This window comes from Equus przewalskii, chromosome 29 (assembly GCF_037783145.1).
Source record: "Equus przewalskii isolate Varuska chromosome 29, EquPr2, whole genome shotgun sequence".
Lineage (NCBI taxonomy): Eukaryota > Metazoa > Chordata > Mammalia > Perissodactyla > Equidae > Equus > Equus przewalskii.
The window spans coordinates 35,654,755-35,674,317 of record NC_091859.1 but is presented as its reverse complement, the minus strand read 5'-3'; the positions used below and the strand labels follow the sequence as shown (position 1 = coordinate 35,674,317).

At 51.6% G+C, this 19,563-nt stretch overlaps 1 protein-coding gene across 2 annotated transcripts; it reads left to right on the top strand.

Moving 5' to 3' along the window:
• The first annotated feature begins 4,446 nt into the window (after nucleotides 1-4,446).
• On the top strand, nucleotides 4,447-16,660 carry ANKRD54 (ankyrin repeat domain 54). 2 transcript variants are annotated; one of them, XM_070599198.1, is made up of 8 exons: nucleotides 4,447-4,958; nucleotides 6,694-6,741; nucleotides 11,579-11,677; nucleotides 13,977-14,048; nucleotides 14,593-14,640; nucleotides 14,711-14,835; nucleotides 15,037-15,144; nucleotides 15,495-16,660. In XM_070599198.1, the coding sequence occupies exons 1-8, from the start codon at nucleotides 4,634-4,636 to the stop codon at nucleotides 15,567-15,569; spliced, it is 900 nt and encodes a 299-aa protein (XP_070455299.1). In that variant the 5' UTR covers nucleotides 4,447-4,633; the 3' UTR covers nucleotides 15,570-16,660. The 2 variants fall into 2 exon arrangements, with proteins under 2 accessions (XP_070455299.1, XP_070455300.1); XM_070599199.1 differs by lacking the exon at nucleotides 11,579-11,677 and having other exon boundaries at nucleotides 4,465-4,958.
• Nucleotides 16,661-19,563: the final 2,903 nt, after the last annotated feature.

The following is a 19,563-nucleotide window of genomic DNA, read 5'->3' as shown; positions in this document are numbered from 1 at the left end:
GATTTAAAAGTTATAAGTAAGATTAACGACAAATAACTAACCAAAAAACTTTTGGGAACTTATACAATAGACAAAAGAGTAATACCTTTAAGAGATTAAAAACATAATTCTCATACCAATAAAGAGTGGGCTTATCTAATCATTAAGGAAGGAAGTAACATTATGACAGCTGGTTTGAAAATAATTTGAGGGGCTGGCCCGCTGGTGCAGCAGTTAAGTGCACACGTTCCGCTTTGGCAGCTCGGGGTTTGCACGTTGGATCCCGGGTGCGGACATGGCACCGCTTGGCAAGCCATGCTGTGGTAGGCAACCCACATATAAAGTAGAGGAAGATGGGCACGGATGTTAGCTCAGGGCCAGCCTTCCTCAGCAAAAAGAGGAGGATTGGCAACAGATGTTAGCTCAGGGCTAATCTTCCTCAAAAAAAAAAGAAAGAAAGAAAATAATTTGAGAATAGTTGATGAGCAAAGGAATGCTAAAATGTGATTGCTGAGTTAGAGCCAAACCTGTTTCCTGCTCTACAGAGGGATAAAACTATAACCTTTGGGGTTCTCTCTCCATTGGACATACAAAAATTATTGTACCTTATCAGTTTCCTATAAGTTAACCTCTAACTTTACCGAGTTGTAAAACATTACTGGGTGCTAATCAATTGTTAAATTTCTCCAGGGAGTCAGATGTCCCTTATATGGGTTTATTAGAAATTCTTTAGCATGATATTAAAAAGTCACATAATCCCCATATGTCATGTTTTCAGACACTAGGTAATTTTTCTCCACACTAGTTTTCATTATTCCACATTTGATAAAGACAAGAAATGTTTTAATTTCCTGTGAACTCTACTTAAGAAAAACAACAGCACCAGCACAACGGAAAACGGCCACTGCCTTTGGGCTTCAATGCGGAGGCAACAGAGAGCGGTGGGGACTGTGGCAAACCAGAACACCATTGTGCCCCGTTGAAAGGGGGGAGTTGCTATGCAGCCCCAGCCAACTGTTGCCATGTGGGAGAGCTGGTCCTGTATTGCCATATCTTCCTGTTTTTAAGAGAATCTGGAAATAAAACATTTTATGTGAAACCTCTCAATTTTTAGATGTTGGCGACCAGTTCAAATTGCTCTAAAATACTGTGAAGACCAACAAGATGAGGGAAAGAATGAAAGGAACGCCAACCTGCCTAATGAGGCCTGAGCCAGTGTCCACATCTGACCTAGAACAATACCTTTGGACAGGAAGACTGAGGCCTTAAGAAGGGAAACACTTACCCCAAAATCAGGAGGTGAGTTTAGGCTGGACAAGACTTAGCACACAAGTCCCTGGGTTCCCAGGCAGAAGCTTTTCCCACAAGGCAAACATTACAGGTACTTTCTTTGTCTCCCACCAAGTGCTTCCTGTTTTATCTGCTGATTGACCAAACACAAATGACTTGTGTGTGATGCTTGCAGTGCCCTTAGGTCCAGTTCAAGGCAGTGTGATGGGCCCCTCTGGTATAGGGTTTGCATGGGCCCTGGCCTGCATCCTACCCTTGTTTACAATAACAACAACAATAGCTACCATCTTTTGAGCGCTAACTGTATGCCAAGCTCTGTACTAGGTGCTTTACTTACATCATATCATTTAGTCCTCTGATGAGTACACGATATAAGCACCACTGTCACCTCTATCTTACGGATGAGGAAACCGAGGCTCAGAAAGGTCAAGTCACTTGCTCAAAGCCATAGCCCCCCACATTGATGGTTCCCAAGTGGATGGTGTTAACCACTGGACTATACTATCTTTACCATTTCATTCATTCATTCATTTGTTCAATCAGTCAGTCAGTCAGTCAAATAGCTACAATGTGTTGGCACCAGTTGCTGAGCCAGGCATTACAGGGGAATACAACTTCATAGACCCAAGTTCCAGTCTAAAACCCTGAGGCTGGGGCTAACTGGGTTCACATTCAACATCCTATTCTTTTTTTTTGTTTTTTTTACATGAGATGTTCGACACTTTATTATTCAACAGGCTTTGTGTTAGATGGTTTTGCCCCACTATAGGCTAATGTAAGTGTTCTGAGTGCATTTAAGGTAGGCGTGGCTAAACTAGACATCCAGTAAGTTAGGTGGATTAAATGCATTTTCTTTTAAATATTTTTTTTTCCTTTTTCTCCCCAAAGCCCCCTGGTACATAGTTGTGTATTTTTAGTTGCGGGTCCTTCCAGTTGTGGCATGTGGGACGCCACCCCAGAATGGCTTGATGAGTGGTGCCATGTCCGTGCCCAGGATTCGAACCGGCGAAACTCTGGGCTGCAGAAGCAGAGTGCGCAAACTTAACCACTCAGACACGGGGCCGGCCCCTAAATGCATTTTCAACTGAACAATATATTCAGCTTATGATGGGTTTATTGGGACTAACTCCATCGTAAGTCAAGGAAGACCTGTATAAATTTCTCAGGGCTTAATATTTATGTGGATGAGAAATAATACATGCATTAGGGCAGCATCCTATTCTTCTAATCCAAAACAACAAGTGGTTCTTGAAACACACGGAGGCTTGGGCTATGTAATTTAGACTTCAACAAAGTTCATTTAAAAATTAGAAGTAACAACCACCTCTAGATGTTTAGGGATCCTGTTCAAATTAAAAGATTTGTGACAACGCAAATATCTTGGTAGACCAGATGGCTTGAAGACCAGACCCACTGGCAGGCAGAAGACAATGCTCTAGGACAAAGGGTTTGGACTTTAGCCCGAGCTCAATGGGCAGGCAGAGCCTAGAGATGTGAAGAGAATTGTGCTTCAGGCAGCAAGCACACCTTGGATTCCACAGAGAGACTGGAGAGATAAAGACTACTTTGGCAGTTATGACACGGAAAAAGAGGAGGAATGAATAATGGTTTTGGGGTACGTTCATCAGGAGTGAGGTGTAAATACCTAGAGGTCACTTAAACTCTCTGGAGCCAGGTTTCCAGCAGACTCTTCATTAAAGAAAGCAGTGTGGGGCCAGCCCATGGCTGAGTGGTTAAGTTTGCGCACTGCACTTGGGTGGCCCTGGGGTTCGCTGGTTTGGATCCTGGGCGTCGACATGGCACCGCTCATCAGGCCATGCTGAGGCGGCGTCCCACATGCCACAACTAGAGGACCCATAACTAAAAATATACAAGTATGTACCAGGGGGCTTTGGGGAGAAAAAGGAAAAAAAAAATCTTTAAAGAAAGCAGTGCGATGGAGAGAGGACTTTTCTGGGTTCCAATCTCAGTTCTTCAACTTTCTAGCCCCATACTCTTGTACGATTCGTATAACATCTCAGGACCTCAATTTCCTGATCTGCAAAGTGGGTATAATAATATCTACCTGGTAAGTCTCTTGTGAGGGAGAACTAAGACATACCATTGAAATGTATAATACATGTGTCAACCACGTGGCAAATGGTCCGTGTTCAGTGTTTATTTCTTTCCTCTATTTCCTTCTAGCTACAAGTGGAATTGGCACACGTCCTTATCAATTACGGTGCAGAGGAGGAGAGTTCAAATAAACAGCATTTTCCTCCGTACAATGATAGACCTCACCATGGTGTTCTGAGAGCACTGCAAAATCTGAAAGTGCTTTTCAGCTGTCAGAGAAAGACTACATTTTAAGTGAGCTGAATGAGAGGGAAGAACTTTTGCCTGGACACAAGCCTCCGTCCTAAGAGAGCTAGGCGTCCATGAAAAGTCCCTTATCTCTCTGGTCTCAGCTCCTCATCTATAAAAAGGGGATGATCTTCCTTGCCCACTTTGTAGAAGGGTTTGTGGGGTACAGGGTTGTGAAAACTCATAGAACAGTGCACACGTGAGGGGTTGCTAAGCTCATCGTTGTTTGCGACTTCCTTGTTTCCGGCTTTGACTTCTCCCATTGGGCCATGAACATGCATTTCGAAGGGCACTGAGTCGCATCCTGCGTCCAGGACCCAGCACAGAGAGCTACCTGGTTCGGACTGAAGTGTCGCTCTGGTGTAATTACGTTGAGTTATAATTCTTGGTAGATCAGTCATCAATGTCGGGGTTACCGAGAGAACTAAAGGGATCTTCTGCATTCAGAAGCTATCACTCCACAGCTCGTGGTGATAGCTCCAAATTTTAACACACTCTCACTTTCCTACTTACACTCCGCGTTTGCGGGAAGTTCTTTTACGTTCATTGATTTAAAGTATGATTTGACTTCTTCACTTTCCTTTGTGATTGGCTGCAGAACATCTCAACGTGACTGGCTAAGGCATCTGCCCGTCACCGTTCCCATGATCCGACGGGGGAAAATGGAAAAAGGAAGAGCGGCTGACGCTCAGCTTTTTTATTGGCTCCAGTAGTTACGTACAGCGAGGACGTGGGCATCTCAAATTGGTGATTGGTTCTTATGTCCGTCAGTCACGCTGCCGGAAGCCAATCCTTTTGCCCTACGGTGACCGGCGGACGGGAGGGGATTCGGCTGGAAGGGTTTTCATTGGTCCGGAACGCGCCAGCTCGCGACCCGAGCCCGCCCCCTCTCGGTTGCCGTGGCTGCAGGCCGGGCCCGCCCGCTCGCCCGCTGACAGCGAGGCTTAGGGCGGAGGGAAGCGGGTCCGTTGGTCGGCCGGGAACGAGGCTCGGGCGGCCTGGCCCGCGCCGCGCTGTTGCCATGGCAGCCGCCGCCGGGGGCGCGGACGACGAGCCGCGCTCGGGCCGCTCGAGCTCGGATGGCGAGTGCGCGGTGGCGCCGGAGCCGCTGACCGGCCCCGAGGGCCTGTTCTCCTTCGCCGACTTCGGGTCTGCGCTGGGCGGCGGCGCGGGCCTCCCGGGCCGGGCGTCCGGCGGGGCCCAGTCCCCGCTGCGCTACCTCCACGTCCTGTGGCAGCAGGACGCGGAGCCCCGCGATGAGCTGCTCTGTAAGATCCCCGCCGGCCGGCTGAGACGCGCCTCCAGGCCCCACCGCCGGCTCGGGCCCACCGGCAAGGAGGTGCACGGTGAGCTGCGCGGCGGGAGGCGGGCCCCTGACCGCCCCGGGCCCTGGGTCTGGAGTCCTCGGACGTCTGAGCTGCGGGCCGGAGTGGCCCCCGAGTGTCCTTTCAGCGATGATCCTTGTTATTGTAGCTGCTAAGGACCGTGAAGGTAGACGAGAAGTCTTGCTGCCCAGAGCCCGTCATCCTAGACTTTTCACGTGGTAATTCCTGAACAGAAACTTTGTCCGGCTCCAGGTGTTCATTAGTAGGTCGTAAACCGGGGCCCTGGAGAATGCTTTTGTCAGAGAGGGGAGGCCAGAGCCTGTGGCTGCAAGTCCTGCCAACTTGTGTAAATGCGCAGACCTGGATTGAACTCCTCTGCCTCGTTTAGGCCTTAGGCAAACTGTAGAACCTTTCAGGCTTAGTTTTCTCATCTGTAAAATGGGTGCAATACCTACTTTACAGGGATGTTGCAAGGGTTCAGTAAGGTAATGAATGTGGAGCTGTTATTCTGCCTTTGTTGTGTGCCAAACACTGTTAGGTGATACGTGATCATTTCTGATCCTGACCTTGACATTGACTCATTGAGATCCAGGTACTGTTCCCATTCTACTGAAGGGCAAGCTGAGGCTCAGAGAAACTGCCTTGCTCCAAGTTACGCAGCTAGACAGTGGCTGTGCTGGTGTTGGAACCCAGGTCTGCCAGACCGAAACTCCTGCTCGGGCATGTCTCCCTTTTACGTTTTGTTTTTTGTTGTTGTTTTTTAAATATTTTTTCGAGGAAGCTTAGCCCTGAGCTAACATCTGCCAATCCTCCTCTTTTTGCTGGGGAAGACTGGCCCTGAGTTAACATCCATGCCCATCATCCTCTACTTTATATTTGGGACGCCTACCACAGCACGGTGTGCCAAGTGGTGCCATGTCTGCAGCCGGGATCCAAACCAGTGAACCCTGTGCCGCCAAATCGGAACATGGGCACTTCACCGCGGCGCCACTGGGCCGGCCCCAGTCTTTTACGTTTTGTGGATGGCGTGAAAACCAATGCCCTGAAAGATTCCAGAGTGAGGATGTTTAGGGTTCCTTCTAGGACTGTAATTCCACCCACATCTTAGTAGAGTTATGAAGAGTAAATGGGAATTTGAAAGTGCTGTATAAATCACAAAGTGCTATATGAATGTAGGGAATCACGTATCTGAGTTGCAAGTTTTGATCATTTCTCTGATGACAAGACATGGCTTTCTATTAGCCTCTAATGTAGCAGTAGTGTCGTTGTAGGAGAAAAAACTTTCCTCTTAGGAATTCCCACATTTAAGTCAGTCATTTGGGAATGGCCTCCTTTGAAGGAGGATATAAGATTATCTATGTAAGCTGCTCACGGAGAGCGTCGTGTAAACATCTCCTTTTGTCTTTGCAACAACTCAGGGCTGTCAGGACAGAGCTGAGGCTTGTTTGGTGGATGATAGACCTGAGGCCCAGGTGGGTTAACAAACTTGCTCAAGGTCACTCAGCCACTACAAGTGACAGAGACGAGATCTGGCTCCAAAGGGCTTGGAGGATTTGCTGCCGAGTGTGGCTTTTGCACTAGCTGGGCCACATTTCACGCTTCTCCTTGTGCCCAGGGCAGTGTCTCTTGCATCCTGGCACCTTTTTTCCCTTTAGATGCTATCGTGGCTCAAGGGTGGGCTAACTGGGAAGCCATCCACTTTCTGCTTCATCGTGGCCATTTTTTTTTCTAACCAGCACTCTCTTACTCTTCACAGCTCTGAAGAGGCTGAGGGACTCGGCCAACGCCAACGACGTGGAAACAGGTGAGTGTGCAGAGCAGGGCCAGCTCCATGGGCTGGTTAGGGAGGGGCTTGGTCCCCCTGGGAGGCAGTGCTTGACTTCAGTCTGCCAGCTCACCCTTTGGACCGGGCTCGTTGTATTTATTCTGTAACTGCAGTCACCTTGCAGAGAGCAGTCTGGCTTAGATGCTCACCCTTCCCATGCTTCCCTGTCACTGTGAACTTCCTGACATCATAGTGTCTGTCACCTTGTGGGCTCGCTGATGGTGGGGACCATGTCTGCTTTCGTATTCCTGGCGCCCAGCAGCAGAGTAGGAGCTTTTGGAACTTCCGGTTAATGGGAACGAACGCTCAACTTTAACTGCCAGGGCGGCCACCATCTTCACAGAGCCACCACCTTCAACTGCTCCCTGAGGCTTGTGGCAGTTGAATCAGTGGTCCTCAAGCTTGTTGAGTTGACAGATCATCTGGAGGGCCTGGGAGGCCCCTAGCAGGCCGCCACTCCACTTTTTTATTGTTTGCTCTCTACTGAAACAGTAGCAGCATCAAAGGTACAAAGACAAGTTATAGGGAAAAAACTTCAACTTTTTTTTTTGAGGAAGATTGGCCCTGAGCTAACATCCGTGCCCATCTTCCTCTATTTTATACATGGGTTGCCTGCCACAGCATGCCTTGAGCAGCATGTAGGTCCGCACCGGGGATCCAAACTGGAGAATCCTGGGCCGCCGAAGCGGAAGGCGCAAACTTAACCACTGCGCCAGCAGGCCAGCCCTAAAAATTTTAGTTTTATCCACCGATTTCATTCTTTCTGTGAATCAGGGAAAAGTGGTATATTAGTTTTCTATGGCTGCTGTAACAAATTACCGCAAACAAGTGGTAGGAAACCACACAAATTTATCCTGCAGTTTCGAGGGTCGAAGTCCAAGCCGGGTCTCGCCAGGCTGAGATCCAGGGTGTCAACGTGCCGTATTCCTTTGTGGAGGCTCTAGGGAGAATCCGTTTCCCTACCTCTTCCAGCCTCTAGAGGCCCCCACACTCCTGGCTCAAGTGGTCTGCGTCCTCCCACTGCCATCTCGCGGCTTCCCGCAGCAGGGAAAGGTTCTCTGCGTTGGAGGACTCCTGTGGTTAGATTGCACCTGAATAATCCAGGACGTTCTTCCATCTCAAGGTCTTCCACCTGCGTCATATCTGCAAAGTCCCTCTGGCTGTGGGAGGTATTCTGGGGACGAGGGTGTGGCATCTTTGGGTGCCCTCATTCTGCCTGCCTCAAGTGGACATCATTCTGTGCTGGTGGTGGGGTGCTGTGCTGTGGTCAGGAGATAAGATGCGCGCGTCGATTGAGGGCCGTGGGCTGGGAGGGCTCAGGTACAGCAGGCGCGGAGAGGAGGTCCTGCACCTCAGGGAGCTGGGGTGTTGCGCCTGGGCCTGGAAATGCTTCCCTCCTCCGTGGCACAGCGGTAGTGAGCAGGCTTAGAAACTGGAGGGCTTTTTAACTCTTCACTTTGGTCTCTTTTCCCTGAACTTTAACATTTTTGAATATTTGGACAGCAACCTAGATAGCTTTTCAAGGAAAAATGAGAAGTGTTCTCTTTTCAATATCTCTAGTGTGTGGCCAGAGAATGTTTTGTTTTATTTATGTATATATATTTTTTGGTGAGGAAGATTGGCCCTGAGCTAACATCTGTTGCCAATCTTCCTCTGTTTTGTACGTGGGATGCTGCCGCAGCATGGTTTGATGAGAGGTATATAGGTCTGCACCCAGGATCTGAACCCGTGAACACCGCGTCACTGAAGTGGAGCACACTGAACTTAACCACTATGCCTCCGGGCTGGCCCCGAGAATATTTTAATTATACTTTCCTTCCACAGAAAGTCTAGTTCATCTTTTTTCTTTTTTAAGTTTTAAATTTTTTTAATTGCAGTAACACTGGATTATGACATTATATAACTTTCAGATGTACATCATAATGTATTTTGAATTCTGTGTAGATTGCCTCATGTTCACCACCGAAAAATAGTCTAGCAATTATAGTGGACATAAAATTTATACTCTGCTGGGGCTGGCCCCGTGGCCGAGTGGTTAAGTTCGCGTGCTCCGCTGCAGGCGGCCCAGTGTTTCGTCGGTTCAAATCCTGGGCGCGGACATGGCACTGCTCATCAAACCACGCTGAGGCAGCGTCCCACATGCCACAACTAGAAGGACCCACAATGAAAAAATATACAACTATGTACCGGGGGCTTTGGGGAGAAAAAGGAAAAAAATAAAAAATCTTAAAAAAAAAATTTATACTCTGCTATTGTTAAATCATAAGTCCTTATCTATGAATTCATAATCATTTAAAATATTTTAAGTAGGAAAATAGTATATGCATTTAAAATGTTTTAGAAATTAGAGAAATATACAAGAAAAACATCCATAATAAACAGCAAAAGCTGATTCCGTGAAATATTAATCTCCGTTAATATTTTAGTGAATATCTTTCCAGTCCTTTTCCCTGTGCAGAGGAATTTTCCTCATGGGCTTGCAAACTGCTGAATACACAATTTTGTTGTCCAATTTTTTATGTATCTTAGACATTTTGTTTTTTCATAAAACCATTTGTTTTTTTCAAAATGGAAGCATCATTTTTTTTCCTATTTACAGAATGAATACGTGGCTGTATGACTTTTTTTTAAGCTTATAAAGTAAAAAGCAAAAAGCACTTTGTCATTCCATTCCCCAATTATAACCACAGCTTTTAATGGGTGCACACTATGCCTTCAAAGGGACGAGAGTTCTTTAGTCAGTCACCTTGGTTTTTCATTTTTAAGATAACTTCCCAGGTATGGGGTTATTCCTTCAAACGGTATGCATATTTTGATGGCTTCTGATAGATGTTGCTAAAGGTACTTTCCAAAAAGACTATAACTGCACAAATCACAAAACGGAACCAGCTGTTTTCTCTCTCTGACACTGGCTGTCTTTCGGGGAATGTACTGATGGACGCAGAGATGGCCTGAAGCTCTTTTTTTTTTTTTAAAGATTTTATTATTTTTTTTCCTTTTTCTCCCCAAAGCCCCCCAGTACATGGTTGTATATTCTTCGTTGTGGGTCCTTCTAGTTGTGGCATGTGGGACGCTGCCTCAGTGTGGCTTGATGAGCAGTGCCATGTCCGCGCCCAGGATTCGAACCAACAAAACACTGGGCCACCTGCAGCGGAGCGCGTGAACTTGACCACTTGGCTACGGGGCCAGCCCCGGCCTGAGGCTCTTACTTCTCCACTACCTTAAGCCTTTTCCTCCCACCTCTGTTCATTTCTAAGTCAGCAGCATCCACTGAGCAGGACAGCAATATCTTGGTCCAAGGTATTAAGATAAAACAAAAAGCTACAATATAGTTGGAGAAAAAGAATATAAAGTGATACCACTTTCAAAATGAAAACCTCCGAAAAACTGAAGTGATGTGTTTAATTGGAGGAGGTGTACGTTCTGGAGCCAGGGGAACGTGGGTTTATATCCGGCCTCGCCTCCGTTAGCTGGTGAATGGAGCTTGGGCGCTTCACGTGATCTCTCTGGGCCACAGTCACCTGGTCCGTAAAATGGACACGAGCCCTCGCTGGGTGGTCGAGGGGCTTAGCAGTCAGGTACCCTCCGCTTCGCTGGTGCTCAGCGTACAGATGCAATTACCCAAAAATAGCACAGCCCGTTAATGTTAGGGTGGCAGGGAGGCGGGGTGGACAGGGCACTGAGGAAATGCGGGAGAGGGAGTGGCTGACTCAGCCTGGGGAGACAGGAAAGCTTCGTGGAGGAGGACATGTCTGGGCTTCATCTGGAAGGACCCAAGTCCTTGAGAGGTTTGCGAGGGAGAGAGACTGAAATGTTGCTTGCTGTAAAATGATGGTTGGCAGCAATTTCTACATTTCGTTGGTCATGTCCATGTAATACATAATGCCTCACATTTTATAATGGCTCCATCCTTTTCACAGAGGGAATTTCATGTCCATTATTCTTGTCACGGCAGCTCTGGAGATCGGCAGGGCAGAGGTTATTCCCATTTGCTGGTGAATGGGGCCTGAAGCCAGGCTGTCCTCCTGCCAGCCAGCTCTCTCCAGTGCCCTGTGCTGTTGCCACTGTACTTCTAGGTTTTTTTTTTCTTTGAGAAAGATTAGCCCTGAGCTAACTACTGCCAATCTTCCTCTTTTTGCTGAGGAAGACTGGCCCTGAGCTAACATCCATGCCCATCTTCTTCTATTTTATACGTGGGATGCCTACCACAGCATGGCTTTTTGTCAAGCGGTGCCATGTCCACACCCAGGATCCGAACCCGTGAACCCCAGGCCGCCACGAAGCAGAATGTGCGCACTTAACTGCTGCGTCACCAGGCTGGCCCCAACTCCTCCTTTTTTTGCTTAGCTTAGTCTAGGACTTTGTCTGTGTGGTTCCAGAACCTGGCCTCTGTCCACGCTAAACGGCTGCCTCCTGGGAGCAAAGTAGGTGTCAGCCCACAGCTTGGGCAGCTGTGTCCAGCTGGAATGGATGCACGTCCAAACTCAAGTTGAGGGAGAGGACCGAAGTCTATGCTAGGGGCTTCTGTGATTCCAGAATTCCTGACCCTGAGGGTCAAGATCCTTCTATGACATTCTATGCCTAGACACATAGTTTGAGCACCCAGAATCCATGGCCCTCAGTTGAACCCTCAGGAAAATAAGTCCCTTGTCATGGCAGTCCCTGTGGGGCCAGCATCCAAGGGGGACTGGCTCTCCCACGCGTTACAGACACCTTGCCTGGAGGGGCCTCTGAGCATCCTTCGCCACCTGCTGGGGCTGCAGCTTGGCTAACACTCTGCTCTTTCCCCTGCCTGCCTCTGTCTTGGTGGCGTCAGTGCAGCAGCTGCTGGAAGATGGCGTGGATCCCTGTGCAGCTGATGACAAGGGCCGCACAGCTCTACACTTTGCCTCCTGCAATGGCAACGACCAGATTGGTGAGTCCTGGGGGGGAAGAGGGAGTGTCTCTGGAGAGATGCTGGGGGATGATTTGCTCTCTGCACAGCCAGAGGTGCTGGATATAAGGAAGACTCAGCAAGGTGGTACCCACCCCCTCACTCCCTTCGCCTGTGGAACTGGCACTGCCAGACTGGGGAAGGGGCAAACCTGGGGAGAGAATGTGGTGGACTCGGGTTGGGGCCAGTCCTTCAAGACGTTCAGGCAACATTTACTCAGCGCCAAGGGCGGCAGTGGGACAGCCCTTTTTTTTCGGAGTTTTTGGATGTGGTATAACTTAAAAACTGAACTTTCTTGTGTATACACTAACAAGCCCCCAGATCAAACTATAGAATATTTTCAGCACTCCAGCAGCCTGCTTCATCCCCCTTCTAGGCCTTACCCCCATGTGGACCTTGTTCATCATCGACTGGTTTTGCCTCTCTTTGAATTTCACTCTTTTGTATCTTGGCTTCTTTCATTCAAAATTATATCCTTGAGGGGCCTGGCCCTGTGGCCGAGTGGTTAAGTTCACTCGCCCCGCTGCAGGCGGCCCAGTGTTTCGTTGGTTCGAATCCTGGGCACGGACATGGCACTGCTCATCAAACCATGGTGAGGCAGCGTCCCACATGCCACAACTAGAAGGACTTACAATGAAGAATATACAACTATGTACCAGGGGGCTTTGGGGAGAAAAACGAAAAGAAAATAAAACCAAAAAAAAAAAAATTATATCCTTGAGGGGCCAGCCTGTGGTCAAGTGGTTAAGTTTGCACGCTCCGCTTCGGTGGCCCAGGGTTTCGGATCCTGGGCGCGGACATGGCACCGCTCATTAAGCCATGTTAAGGTGGTGTCCCACATGCCACCACTAGAAGGACCCATAACTAAAAATACACAACTATGTCCCAGGGGGCTTTAGGGAGAAAAAATAAAAATAAAATCTTTAAAAACAAACAACAACAACAACAAAACTATATCCTTGAGATTCATCTCTGAACGCTGTGTCTCAGTAGTTTGTTCTTTCTTACTGCTGGATGGTGTTTCATTGTGTGATGCTCCACAGTTTGCCCAGTCTACTGTGGATGGACGTGAGTGTGGTTTCCAGGTTTGGGCTCTTGTGAGTAAGGCTGGAGTGCGATTGTTGGATCACTAGGGGACACATATATTCAGCTTCAGTAGGTCCTTCCAAACTTCTCCCAAGGTGCTTGTACCATGGACATTCCCACCAGCAGTGTCGGAGAGTGCCGCGTTTTTCCACATCCTTGCCAATGCTTAGTGTTGTTTCTTTTTAGTTTTAGCCATTCTGGTATAGTGGTATGTCATTGTGGTTTAATTTGCATTTCTCTGATGGCCAGTGATGTTGAGCACATCTTTGTGTATTTATTGGCCTTTTTTATATCTTCTCTTGTGAAGTATCTGTTCAAGTCATTTGTCCATGTCTTTTAACAAATTGCCTGTCTTTTTCTTATTAATTTGTAGAAATTCTTTATTCTGCATACAAATCGTTTACTAAATATAAAGGACTTACCTTTTCTGAGCTTGCCTTTTCTCTGAATGGTGTCTTTTGATGAACACAAGTTCTTAATTTTAATAAATCCAATTTATTAATCTTTTCTTTTTTATGGTTAGTAATTTTGTGACCTATTTAAGAAAGCTGTGCCTATCCCAAGCTCATGAAGATATTCTCCTGTTTTCTTGCACAAGCCTGACTGTTGTAGCTTTCGCATCCAGGTCTGTGGCCCCTTGATTGGTTTGTATGTGGCATGAGGCTCGGCCTGGTCTCCCTGGTTGTAGTCTGCCGGCGCATCCGTCTGGGTAACTGAGGAGCCCTGGCGACACCACAGCCTACCCTTGAGGTGGCCTGGAGACCCTGAAGGTGGTGTGCTCAGCACCCTCTATTGGCCTAGTCCCCACTGTGGCGCTTGGCTGTGCAAGGAGCAGAAAATGCCCTTGAGAGCCCTCACAGCAGCCATTGCTGTTGGAAGAACTTTCTTTAACCTTTAAAATCTCGGTCCTGTAGCACCTGCCTAGGCCAGGAGGCCCTCCTGGAATGCTCAGTTCCTGGCCCTCGGAGTCCTGCCCGTGAGCTCTGTGCGTGCGTGCGTGAGTGCGTGCCTGAGTGCGTGCGTGTGTGCGTGAGTGAGTGAGTGAGTGAGTGAATGAAAGAAACAGCATGGGGAACCGTGTTTGCTTTCAGTGCTCCACGCCTTGAGTGAGCTTCTTTAGCTAGGTTAGGGGTGGGGCTTAGGGTCCAGCTCAGAGAAGCTTCTGATAGCTCCTCTTGGGTTTTCCCGTCTCCAGTGCAGCTCCTCCTGGACCACGGGGCTGATCCCAACCAGAGAGATGGGCTGGGGAACACGCCGCTGCACCTGGGTAAGTGCCTGAAAAGCCACCAAGACACCTTCTCTGCAGCACAGACAGGCCCCTTTGATGGAGAGCCTGGGTCCTGCAGGCTCCCAGCAGGATCTCCTGTCATCTGGAGAGAGCCTGAGCCCTCAGGGCCACACGCCAGTCTGTGTCCCATGGACTTCGTCCCTCACTAGTTGGCTGTGCCCTGAGCAGAGCTGAATGAGCAGCCCAAACTGGCTCAGCAGCATCTCTGCTAGGAGAGGTGAGACCTGTAGCCGGTTCCTGCCCTGTGGCTGGTTCACACCATGGCTCATCGTGAGGCAGTCCCATCTCCAAGCCTCAGCTTCCTCAGCTTTACCCAGGGGGAGAGGGGAGGTGGGGGGACAGGGGCTCGGGGGTGGATTGGACTTGATTGCTGAGTCCCGCCCAGTTGCTACTTTGGTGATGCCTTCTCAGGAGGCATCACGTGGTGCAGGCACACTCAGAAACAGTCCTGCTCCCTCCGGTGGGCACACAGGGCCAAGCCCTGGTGGTCCTGTCTTCTCAAATCCCTGTTCTTCTTCCTCAGCGGCCTGCACCAACCACGTGCCTGTCATCACCACCCTGCTACGAGGAGGTATGTGGGCCCTTTCCCCCACCCCCCTCAACCTCACCCCCAGCATGCTCACCCCTCCCTGCTCCCGCAGGGGCCCGTGTGGATGCCCTGGACCGAGCTGGCCGCACACCCCTGCACCTGGCCAAGTCGAAGCTGAACATCCTGCAGGAAGGCCACTCCCAGTGCCTGGAGGCCGTGCGGCTGGAGGTGAAGCAGGTGAGTGCCTCTCATGCTGAACCCATGGCACAAGCAGGCACCGGACAGATGCTCCCCTAACCACAGACACGCCTGCCTCCAGTGCCAGGGCTCCTGGGTCGCTTCACACTGACCCCAGTTGCACCTGCTCCACTGTGCCTCTTGGCAGCAGCCTCCGGCCTCTCTGTGCCCCCAGCGGCTCAGCCCCGACTCTCGCTGCAGGTCATCCAGATGCTGAGGGAGTACCTGGAGCGCCTGGGGCGGCACGAGCAGCGGGAACGGCTGGACGACCTCTGCACCCGCCTCCAGATGACAAGCACCAAAGAGCAGGTGAGTGGTCGGTCCACACCCGGGGCCAGCAGGAGCCTCAGGGCCAGTCCATCCCTGCTCTGTGCAGCCAGACACTCAGAGGAGACAGAGGCCGTGGCTGTGGGCTTGCAGCCCACTGTGGACCTCAAAGCCTCGTCCACTTCCCTTGAAGCTGCTCGTGGCTCTTCTCTCTGGGGCAGTCTGAGACCAGCCGGTGTCAAGGATTAATCCTTGGACAGCTGTCCCATAGTCACAGTGAGGCCATCACATGCCCTGGGAGGAGACACAATGCCTGCCCTCATGCCTATGGGACTGGGGAGGCGAGCCGGGGTCCGAGGCCCCTGTGACAGAGCCTCGGTTTGGTCCTGCAGGTGGATGAAGTGACCGACCTCCTGGCCAGCTTCACCTCCCTCAGCTTGCAGATGCAGAGCATGGAGAGGAGGTAGCAAGAGAGGCTCCCTGCCTCCTGCTCCGCCAGCGCCCCACCCCTGCCCCACTGCTCTCCTCACCAGGCGGAAGCCCGATGCCAGGGACTTTGGAGCAATCCTTGTCTGGTGAGGCCCTCGCCCTCGCCCCCAGACACTGTGGGCAGGGATGCTCTCTCACCAACCTCAGAGCCGCTCCCAGCCACGCTCTGTGATCTCTGTGGGCAGGGACCCCGCCCCAGCTGCTGCTTCTGGCTCCCGCAGCACTGCAGCCACGCCTCGGCACTGGCCAACACGCACTGTCCTCGCAGGCCTCACTCGTCCCGGCCCCCTAGCCCCCTCAGCAGGCCCAGCCCCTTCTCTGTGTTTCTTGCTGGCCATGGCCTTGTTGCAGCCAGCAGGGTGTGGGCTTCGGGCCGGCTCCCCCGCCCCCACCCCCCGAGACTTGGGGCTTCTTGGCTGGCCCTGCACCTCTCACCAGCACTTAGACTTAGCCTGTCACTGACTCTCAAGGAGACGTTGCAGTGAGTTTCTCTGGTTGCAAGGGGAGGGTTGGTGAAGCCCAGACCTTTGAAGTACAGGGTTAGAAAGGACCCTGCCACACCCAAAGCATAAAATCCCCAACCTTTTTCTCCCGATCCCTGACGCACCAGGAGTGCGTAGCAGTTCTGCAGCCTAGTTGGAGTGGGCTGAATGGTGGCCGCCAAGGCGCCCACATGCCAATCCCAGGACCCTGCAAACGGGCCCTTACATGGCAAAAGGACCTCGCAGCTGTAATTAAGTTCAGGATCTTTGGACGAGGCAGTTATTCTGGATTGTCCAAGTGGGCCTGATGTAATCACAGGGATCCTTGTGAGAGGGAAGCAGGCGATCAGAGAGGAAGTAGGAGATATGGTGACGGAAGCAAGAAGTGGACTAATGTGAGGAAGGGTCACAAGGCAAGGGACGCAGGCAGCCTCCAGAAGCAGGAAAGGCAAGGAAGTGGATTCTCCCCTCAGAACTTCCAGAAGGGACCAGCCCTGCTGACACCTTGACGTTAGCCATGAGACAGATTTTAGAATTCTGACTTCCAGATCTGTAAGAGAATAAATGTCTGTTGTTTAAGCCACTAAGTCTGTGGTCATTTGTTGCAGTAGCGACAGGAAGCTAGCACACTAGTGGACTCCACACGCACCGTGAGGGAGGTGCCCCCTCCCGCCCTGCAGGAGCAGGCGTTCCCTCTCTTGGGGCCTGACACATGCAGACGGCCGCACCCGCCATGGCAGGGGTCTGTGAGCCACCAGAGGGAGGCCTGAGGGAAGGCACCGCAGGCCCCGCTCCCAGGAGGCGGATGACTATGGAGTGCAGACAGGCTGTTTCCTGCGCGTCAGTCCGTGTCCGCTCTGGCTCTGCCCCACCATCCCTCTCACCAAATTGGAATCCTGGCTACTTTGCAGAGGAGGGGAGCGTGTCCCCCAGATCCCAGCTTGATCAGACTGAATTGAACTCAGGGAACCCAGCCGTTCCCCAGGCCCTGAAGAAAAAGGTCTCTGTGGGTGTGAGATACAGAACCCAGGCTGCCTCCAGGACCCTGTGTGAGGGGAAGCCAAAAGCCCCACCAGGTGGGCAGGGCTGGGGAAGGAGAACTGTGGTAGCCCCCAGCCTGGGGGGAGAGGGGCGGGGGCAGCAGTAAAGCGTTTCCATGGAAGTCAGGCTGCTGCTGCTGCGAGTGCGGCAGCTACCGGCTGGCTATGTGCCGGACTGAGGCGCGGAGCAGGTGGGAGAGGTGTGGCGGGTGGGGTGGCTTTTCTCCCTTCCTTCCTGTCCATGTTATCACCTCCCTCCGGGTGGGCCTGTGCCCTCAGGCCCGGGGGCCACATTTGAGTTGCCCTCCCACAGGGGCTCAGCCGCTGTGCCCGTGGCCCCCTGGGTGGGGCTGGGCAGGGAAGAGTCTGCGGCAGTGGAGAGGCCGGCGGGAGGCAGTGGGCCTCAAACTCGGCGGGGGGCCCCCATTGGGACCTGCTTCTCTGAGCCTCCCCCCACCACACGGGGCTGACCGCCCTGGAGGGAGTTGAGGCAAGGGCTCTCAGCCTCGGGTCCAAGGAGTGCAATTACTGGCCCTTAGAGAGATCTGAGCCCCTGAAGGGTGCAGGCATTTGTGGGGAGAGTGTGTTGTTTCTGATGAAGGCCCATGGCACTCCTTCTTAGCAGTGTCCACTCAGAAAAGGTTAGGAACTCTTGCTACAGACTTTGGGAGCAGATAGGTGAGGGGCCTGCCGAGGGCTGCCTGGGGACTTCTGGGACCCGTTATTCCCTAGGGTGGCTGATTCGTATTGGCAGAGCTGAATGAGTGGAGCGTGCTGGGACTTGGTGAAATTGTGAGGTGACTGCGTGTCTGTAGGACAGGCTGACACACAGACTCACTGGCTGCCTCCTAACGAGTCCTTGGCCTGAACCAGGCCGTCCCCCAGGAAAGTGGAGCACCTCCCTACAGCATCCTCCATCCCTGTGGTTCCTCACCCACCCTCTTCTGGCCCTGTAGCCACGTAACCGTAAGAACAGGCCATTGGGGCAAGTGACGGGGCTTGTCAACTCCCTCGCTGGCCGTGTAGACAGTGAACAAAGGGCTTGACACATGAAGGTGGCTTGTAGGCCAGTCATCAAGCAGCTGCCGGGCCCCGAGGCAGTCAGGCAATCTGCCTCGCCCCGTTCCAGCCAGGATTTCTCCTGCAATCCCAAACCTGCCTGAAGAGCCAGCCAGTTAAAGTCCCAGACACTGGAGTGAGTCAGAAAACACACAAGCGGGCCCTGAGCTCGATGGGCTGGGCCGGCAGCAGGATGGAGAGCACAGAGTTTGCCTGTCAGGACTTAGTTCATCCTGTCAGAGCTGCTCTGGGGTCCTGAGTTAGTGGGGGAGGCAGAGGGGAGCTTGGTGGTGGCAGGAGGAAGAAATCCCCGCTTCTCCATTTCACCTTCTGGGCGGGGTCCTGTGCCTTACACCTCACGTTTCATCCATGTTAGTAACACGTAGTGAGCACTTGCTGTGCGCTGGGCAGTGTGCTAGGTGGGGACACAGCAGTGATGGAAAGGACAAAATCCCAGCTGTCACCCATGGCAAACCGTGGTAAGCGCTTGGAAAGGAACGTTCACAGGTTCTCACAACCATCCTGCGAGCCAGCTGGCCTTGCTGCTGCTTTTGGTCGGTGAGAAGATGTAGGTTTGCCACCGTGACCCAACCCGGCAGCTGGGCCGGAACCCAGACCCACCCCCAGAGCTCCTGCTGTTTCCACCGTGCCTGAAATGAGAGCCTCTCAGAAGCAGTTTCCTAAAACTAAGGGCGACATTTGCTGAGCTCCTACTGTGTGCCAGCAGGCCCTTTACACAAGCCCTTCGATTTTCTCTTTGCCATAACATGTTAGGGAGCCAACGTGGGGAGCCACTATTTTACAGATGCAGAAAACTGAGGCTCCGAGAGAGTAACTTGCCTGAGGTCAGATGGCTGCGTGTGGGGCCCAGCCTAGGTCTAGCGGAATCTCTACCAAGGTTTCCAAAGCGTCAGTGTCCCCAGTGTTTCTGGGACACAGTTGGTAGGAACGGACAGACCTTACTACGTGAGCACCTCTGTCTCTGTGACCATCTCGGGGTGAAGAGGGTCTGGCCCTTTCCTTGCTGAGCATATGACGCAGTGTGCTTGGTGGACAAGGCGTGCACCTGTCACCTGGGGAAGAGAAAGGACAGTACAAGGTGATGGGGCTGAGCTGGGTCTGGAGTGGTCCTCACTGATCTTTGGTGGCTGCGTCAACTATTACAGGCCTCCCCAGGTGGTCGGAGAGATGAGTGGGTGGAGGGATGGGCACGAGCTGGCTGTGGGACCAGGAGGCTGAGAGGCTGGCCAGAGAGGGAGGTGAGACCAGGTTGCAGACCAGGTCTGAAGATTTGCCCAGGTGGCAGGAACCAGGTGAGGCAGGCTGTCACCTCCACTCGGGGTCAGATGCATCCTTACCCAGAGCAGGCACCACGAGCTCTGGGAAAACAC